Raw genomic sequence first — 7,415 nt, 5'->3', positions numbered from 1 at the left:
GATGGCAGCAGTGCAGGGCAGAGAAAGAGAAGCAATCCAGAAAACCAGATTCATCCTTAAAAAACCCAAGCCAAACCCTACCCCAGCATTTCTCTGTCCTTAGCCTGGAGTGCCATCAGTCAGGAACACCAGGCTGGGGAGGAGCCAGTGGATTTTGGGCCCAGGCCTTGGCCCAGGGGATGCTCAGGGTTCAGGAAGGGACACAAGAACAGCAGTGTGCGTGAGAAAAGGGATGAGCTGCTGGTGCTGAACTTGATGCATTTCAGGATTTCCCTATGGACCTCCTGCCAGGCAGATGGTTTGAGATGTGCTCGAGGCTCCCCTCATCATCCTCTGGCCTAGTGCTCCTCTTGATTGAAGAGAATGAGCAAAGGAGGCTTAGAAAGGCCTAAAGGGAGAAAAATCCAGGCAAAAGCTGCTCAGGTGAGGACAAGAAAAGGCTTCACCCCGTGCTGGCTCTCCAGTGCTTTTATGTAACGGGGCACGTGGGGCTGGACACGGGTTCTCTGACTGCCAGGCTGGAGCATCTCCCTCAAATGATGTCAATCTTCACTGCACTGGCATTACAGCATCATAAAAAATTACAGAGCTGCTATTTTGGGTAGCAGCTCTCTCCGAGTCAGTGAATAAATGCAGCTCCATATGACTCACTCCGGGGGATTATTAATAGACACAAAAGCAGAATGCCAAAACCCCAGGAATATGCTCTGTTCCCACACAGAGCTTTCTAGCTTCTTGCAGCAACTGCTCTTGAGAACTTCTTGTCTCAAAATGTAATTTAATAACACATATATATTAAAGGAATTAAATATATAATTTTTTCGTTGAACTCCACCTCAAAGGCTCCAGCAGGAGCCATTCTGCAGGGATGAAGGATGATTGTTCCAGGCAGAGCAGCAGGGTGGAGAAAGGGAGTCATTTCAAGAGGGAGGAATCACAGGCTTCTCCATTTGCTGCCAGGGGTGTCCATGAGGTTGGTGTTGGAGCTGGCTTTTATGAAGGAGGCTCAAAGTCCCACATGTGTTGATGATGATCCTGAGGATGATGCTGGTGACTCTCCCATCTTCAAACCCAAAGTGAGCATTTCCCTGGGTGTCAAGGGTAGATGTGTGTAGCTAAATTGAAAGAAAATATGATTTTTTTACAAAGCAAAGACATGAACATCTTTGAGTTCTAACAACTTTCCCATCTGGAACTACCCTGGGCTGGAGCTTCTTTCCCTTTGCCACAACAGCACAGTATCAGTAACAGCAATTTCACTCAGTGCTTACCCATCTTTTTGGATGTCTGATCTCCCCAACAACAAAGCAAATAAGGTGCCCTTCCAAAACCATCCTTGCATTTCTTGTCTCCTCTTCCCCAAGCACCTACAGAATTAAATTAAACAGAGAGAGATTTCAGCCTGAAAAAGGAGAGTTGCCCAGGAGTACCAGGACCCAAAGCAGGGTCTTGCAGTGTTCAGTTCTCCCAAAAGTATCTTCCATAAAGCCACATTGGCAGAAGTGCCATAAATCTGTGCTTTCTCAGTGAACACCCTAAAAATTGCCTCTACCAAACAATGACCTTGGCTGAGATCAAAGCTTTTGATTTTCCTGAGTGCAAGTGCTGTTACCTTCCCCATGGGCTGGGGCTGGCCCAGACTGGTGAAAGCTTCTTCAGCACAGGGATGCTGCTCCCCTCACCTGTGTATGAATCCCCAGCACCCCACAAGAACCTGAGTCAGGGCACTGGTTTTACAGTCATGGAATTCCAGAAGGGTTTGGACTGAAAGGGACTTTAAAAATCATCTTGTTCCATGGGCAACCTGGAACAAGGGTCTCTCCTGCCAGGGGCAGGGACACTTCCCACTGCCCCAGGCTGCTCCAAGCCCTGTCCAGCCTGGCCTTGGACACTTCCAGGGATCAGAAACACCACAGCTGCTCTGGGCAGCCTGTGCCAGTGTCCCACCACCACAGTGGAACTGGAAACCACCCTCTGTGTGCAAAGCCCAAATGACATCTGCTCTTTGACAGACACACATCAGCCAGCCTCTCCTATCCTGAAGGTCTGGTGTGTCAGCCAGGCTGATCTGGAGTTGAGTCACTGCTAACTCCAAAATGAAAAGCACAGGAAATGACTGTTTTACAGACCTGCTAAAACCAAAATAGCTGAGAACAGAATCTTCATCTCCAGGCAGATTCTTGTGTGATGACAGCGATGTCCTCAGTGCTTCATGGACCCCTTCTCTCTTGTCTCATCAGGATTTGATTATCTGTTGTACTCTGGGGCCAGACATCAGCCTGGGTGCTCTTACACCACGGAAGAGGCACACTGTAAAAAATCCTGGGCTGCTGCTGATCTCTCCCCTGTGGCAGCACCAGGTACCATCCTGGATCAGAGCCCACCTGAATGCACACAGGGATGACAGGATGAGGCTGTTCCTGGGGATGAAGATTTCATCTCTAATCAAAGGACTGCTGCTCCTGCTGTGTACAAGGGCATGGAGAGGTGCAGTGAGTCAGCCTGGAGCTGTGCAGCCCAAAGGGCTTGTGGCAGGGATCTGTGATCTCTGTGCTGGATCCTGGCAGGGAGACCTAATTCAAAAGGGTCAAACCTCTGAAATTAGTGTTATTTGGGGGGTGGAAGGGGCTGGGAGGGGGCACAGGTGAAGTGGAACTCCCAGAAATTAAACAAGATAGAACACAGCCCTGGGGTGGGCAGCAGCTCTCCTGTTCCCCTCCCAGTGCTTGAGGCAGGTTCCAAGGAGGAAAACCAGCACCACTCAAAGGGCTCTGGACAAAGGAGAAAGCACTCCAAGGAAAGAAGTTTGATTGCAAAACTCCTTCACCACAATTTTCTCCAAGATCCCAGAATATGATGTGGAGCTCAGGGAACAGTTCATCAGCCTCCTAAAGAGAAGTTTTGGGCCTCAAATCACTTCCCTGGCACTTCTTTTGAGAGGAACCCTGAAATCCCATTTACAGAATCCAGACAGGAGCAAGTTTTCCTTCTCTTCCCAGCCTCCTCCTTTCCAGGCTGCTGAATGTATTTGAGCAGAGGAAAGCAATGCAGAGCTCCAAGGAGAGATGCATTTTCAGCCAGAGTAATCTGCTTATATTATTACAGACCTTCAGCTGCCACATATATTTAGACTTCTAACAAAATCTGCCAGGATTTTGCAAGGTGGAAGAATTCCAGCAGGTTCCAAAGCTCCTGCCCATCCTGGTGCCTCCCAGCCAGCAACAGCACAACCTACCCAGCCTTCACACACATTGCCATCTACAGTCCAGCAGGCAGGCTGGAATCCACCCACAAGTCTAAAGCACCTGCTGCTGGTTGGGATAGGAGCACAGGTAAGATGGGAATTGCTTTTCCCCTCTCACAAAACCTCCACTGAAGTGCAGGTCTCTAGTCACAGCAAGCAGCAGCAAGGAAAATATTAAATAAAAGAATTATTAAAACTAAGAGGTGGCTGAAAGAGAGACCACAGTGTGTCTTAACACAGTGTTTGTGTGGGGACATTTACACACAAGATGTTCAGCACCTGGACAAGGCAACATTTCAAAAGAACAGACCCAACCCCATCACTCCACTACTGTGAAAGCTTTCCAAACTGCTTTGCAGAGAAGAGTTTGTGGGAGCAAGCCCCAGGACTCTTTATTCATTAAAGTGTTTTAAATAATTGAAATGCACACTCCCTTAACTTTCCCAAGCAGTCACCTGCTCAAGAGCTGGCATAAATTATGGAAAAAATCGTATCCAGGAGGAGAGTGCCATCACATTGAGGAATTCATCACAAAACCCAAGGCACTGAGAGGTGCCACAGTCCCAGGAGCAGGGATGTGATGGGAGGGAGGCAGAGAAACTTTGTCTCCAGGGTGGTCAGGATACTTGGGAGGGGCTGCCTGGCCAACGCATGCAAGGATTTGGGGACATCAGAGCTGGCTGGTGGTTTTTGACCATTAATAGGAGCAAGCTGAATAAGCCAAACTCAGGACCCTGACACTGAGCTCTTACATGGGAAGCTGTTGAAGCTCTCAGGTTGTCTGAACCCTGGAATACAGCAACACTGGGCTCAGACTGAGGTGCCATGGGCCCAGGGGAGCCTGCAGAGCTCAGAAATAGCTTCTGCCTCTAGAAAAGGAGTTGATTTGCAGCCTCACAGCTGCTGCTTGGAAAGCTGCTCCTGCTGGATGGGCTCAGACCCATCCCTTCAGGAATACCAGAACTGCCAGGTCTGGCCCCACTGCTCATCCTCTGCCCAAAAGCCAAAGGAATGGCAGCAGGGTACAGCACAGTCCTGGTGGGGAATGAAATCTTCTGATGTGGGCTGTCCAGCCCATCAGAGTGAACATCCAGGGAAAGCTCTTCAGGCAAGAAATTCAGCAATAACTTTAAAAAGTTGCAGAAGTCACAGGGGATCTTTGAGGGACTTAGATCCTTTAGAGGGATCTGGTTTTCAGAAAGCCCTGTGAAAAATGCCAATATTTGGGCTGAGTGCCCCACTCAAGTGTCAGCCACATCCTAAGAGCCACTTTACTGCACCCTGAGTCTGGTCATCCCATCCCACAATGAAACCACCACAACGGCAGCAAACTCCCCTGACACAGCTTCCCCACTGGCTGCAGTGCCCTCAGAAGGGAGAAATATCAGCACAAATCTTCTTTGAAATAATAAATACAAAAGCTGTATTTTTTTCCTTTTTTTTTTTTTTTAACTCATGACAGCATTTGTTAAAAATATTACATCTGCTTTTGAGAAGGTAATATCCTCTCCATTTAATATGGAAAAATAAACTCTACAGGACACACAACACATCCCCCCAGTTGGCACAGAGCTGCTTTAAGAGATCAGATCCACAGGACACATTCAAGGCAGAGGAGAGGTTTGGTCTTCCTTGTCCCCAGACTCTTAAAACATCGTGTTGTAGGAATGGTAAAAGACAAGAATACATAAAAACAGTAAAATGTTTATTTTCTTAGAAAAAAAGAGATTCAAAATGATTGTGATCACACTCCCATTCGTGCTCAGCAAAGCCAATACTGCAAGCTTAGTCCTTGATTAAGATACCTTTTAAATGAAACTTTTTTCCTCTTAAAATACAAGTTCCTGCTCCTGTATCACTTCCAGTATTTCAGTGATAACATGCTTTTAAAGGATAACAGCTTCTCAGCTTCTTCTCAGCTGAGAAACAAGGCCTGCCATAGCAAAAACATCCCATCTCCAAAGCTTGGAATCACCAGCACTAAAAAGCACTCTGGCCCCAGCACGGATGGACACACAGCTCAGGGGTGTTTCTTAGATGCTTGGATGTTCACTTATGGAAGTTTGGTATAACACTACCTCATCTGATAGAAAATAGGCCAGAAGCCTCAATAAAATCAACAAGGTCTTTTGGATTAACTTTTAAGGATTTGCTGCGTATCTGGACACAGAAAAAAGTGAGAAGTTGCAACGAGTTTTAACTAGCAGCAACAAAAACAGTTCCTTAGGAGTTCTTAGCAATATTCCTCACGTGTTCATTAGGAAACACTGTAACTGAATGGAGCATATAATGTGGAAATGGTCTTCTTCTGTTAGGGAGTGCTGTTCACTGGAGCAAACGTCCCAAAGGTTGTATCCAGAAGGCTGGGTTGGATCTATTTACACTGGAGGTGCTCCTGGCAGAGCTGGCACTATGTGACATCCTCCTCCTCTGAACAGTAGTCACGACCCTGCAGGGACAAAGGCCAGGCAGTTGGTACAGAGACAACACACAGGAATCAATGCAGGCAACACTCACTGACAGCAGCTCTCTGAGCTTCAGGGGTTGAAGTTCAGAGCTGGGTACAAAGCTTAGACACAGGGAATTTGTGGGAAACCAGGACAGGAGACACTTCCATTTCTGTCACTATTAATCTCATAAACATCATCCCCCATATACTGAATTGCAGGGGGAGGGGTGGGCTCCAACAAACTGATTTACAAACCTGCTTTATGTAAAGATCCACCTTGATGGACACAGCCCTGAGATTTGCTGTGAAAGGATAATCTCTGAGGCAAAAGCAACAAAGCATATAATCCTGTGAGCAACACAGGGCAGCTGCTGTGAACAAGAACCCCTCATCTGATAACCCCAGCAAAAGTTTAACCCCAGAGCAAAAGATACCATTCATATTGAAATTATGCTTATTATACTAAGCCTAAGCTTCACAAAACATGGATTTCTTATCAGACCAGTCATGCTATGCCTTCTATCCCATCCCAAACAGGTGTGGAGCAGCATTTCTCTGGGTACTCCCCTGGGATGGTCTGGAGAAGGCACATCCTGTCCCTCCCTACCCAGTTCTTGCAGAGCAGCAAGCAAGGACCTGCTGGAGCCACTGTCCCTGCTTCCCTGCACAAATCCAGCTGGAGCTGAGCTGTTCCGTACAAGCCACCCAGAGTATCTTGCATCAAACAAGGATCCAAGATCTCTATTTCCCATTGTTCCTGTGTGCTGGGGCACTGAGGTACCTGAGCACCTGCAGAAGGAGAGCCAGAAAGGAAAAAAAAAAACAAAAAACGGGGAGAGATGTTTCTTAACAGTGATCAGTTTATTTGGGACACTCAGCTGGGCTGCAGACCAGGAACCAAGGCTCCAAAACATCTCTGCAGTCCCAGGGCCAGTGGGGACTGGGACTTTTGTACGTGGGACTCTTTTGGAGATGTTCACAGAACATCATGAGTGTCTCTAAACGAATAATTAAATTTAAGGTAAATTAAAAAGCAGCCTGATGTTCTTTCCCTGCTGCCTGCAGCCAAACCAGGACTCATGCCCCATCTCTCCCCTTGCTAAGTGCTCCCCTCCTGATGCCCATCACAGCTCATGATACCCTCTTAGAGAATAAAAAAAAAAAAAAGAGAGAAAGAAAAAATCGCAGGAAAAAGGTCTTTCCCCCATTGTGTGGGTGGGATGCCAATAAACAACACTGTCTGGCTCAATGGCCCCTTTGCTGGGGGAATGGGAAGGGCAGGGGAGGGAGAGGAGGATGAGGATGGAGGGAGGTAGGGGAGGGAGAGGAGAGAGGAGAGGCAGGGGAGGGAGAGGTGGGAGGGGAGGAAAAGGAGACAAGAGAGGCAGAGGAGGCAGAGGAGGGAGAGGGGCAGGAGCTGCAGCAAGCAGCCCTTTCTCCTTTGGGGACAGTGGCCCCTTTGAGGGGCTGGGAACCCTTTTCATCGGGTTGGTTTTGTTTACAGCGCTCTCAGAAAGGACGGGAAGAAAATGCCGGGAGGCGGCACTAAATCATTGTGTACTGTGCTAATTTCTGTCCGTTTCTCGTTTTGTTAGGGAAAAATCAATGGAGTCATTAAGAGCAATCCACTCTGCTAATGAGTTCCAGCCTAATCACTGTGCCCTGCACAGGCTGGCTTGGCAGCCCGTTCCCAAGGGCTCTCCCTCCATCCACAAGGAGCTG

The 7,415-nt window shown here is 47.9% G+C and overlaps 1 protein-coding gene and 1 long non-coding RNA gene across 3 annotated transcripts in view; both read right to left on the bottom strand.

Moving 5' to 3' along the window:
* Positions 1-911: 911 nt before the first annotated feature.
* Positions 912-2,360, bottom strand: LOC117000421. Its single transcript, XR_004418761.1, has 3 exons — positions 2,130-2,360; positions 1,272-1,367; positions 912-1,115 (listed from the first exon to the last, which is right to left on the bottom strand). It is a non-coding gene; the product is annotated as an uncharacterized LOC117000421 (long non-coding RNA).
* Positions 2,361-4,928: 2,568 nt separating this feature from the next.
* Positions 4,929-7,415, bottom strand: part of C9H1orf21 (chromosome 9 C1orf21 homolog) — a 102,530-nt gene continuing 100,043 nt past the window's right edge. For both annotated transcript variants that reach the window (XM_033067909.1, XM_033067910.1), the window contains exon 6: positions 4,929-5,693. In XM_033067909.1, coding sequence (XP_032923800.1) covers positions 5,655-5,693 — 39 coding nt within the window. In that variant the 3' untranslated portion in view covers positions 4,929-5,654. The remainder of the gene's footprint in view (positions 5,694-7,415) is intronic.

The sequence above is a fragment of the Catharus ustulatus genome, chromosome 9 (assembly GCF_009819885.2).
Source record: "Catharus ustulatus isolate bCatUst1 chromosome 9, bCatUst1.pri.v2, whole genome shotgun sequence".
NCBI lineage: Eukaryota > Metazoa > Chordata > Aves > Passeriformes > Turdidae > Catharus > Catharus ustulatus.
The sequence above is the reverse complement of the archived record's forward strand: the minus strand, read 5'-3'. Positions and strand labels throughout refer to the sequence as shown.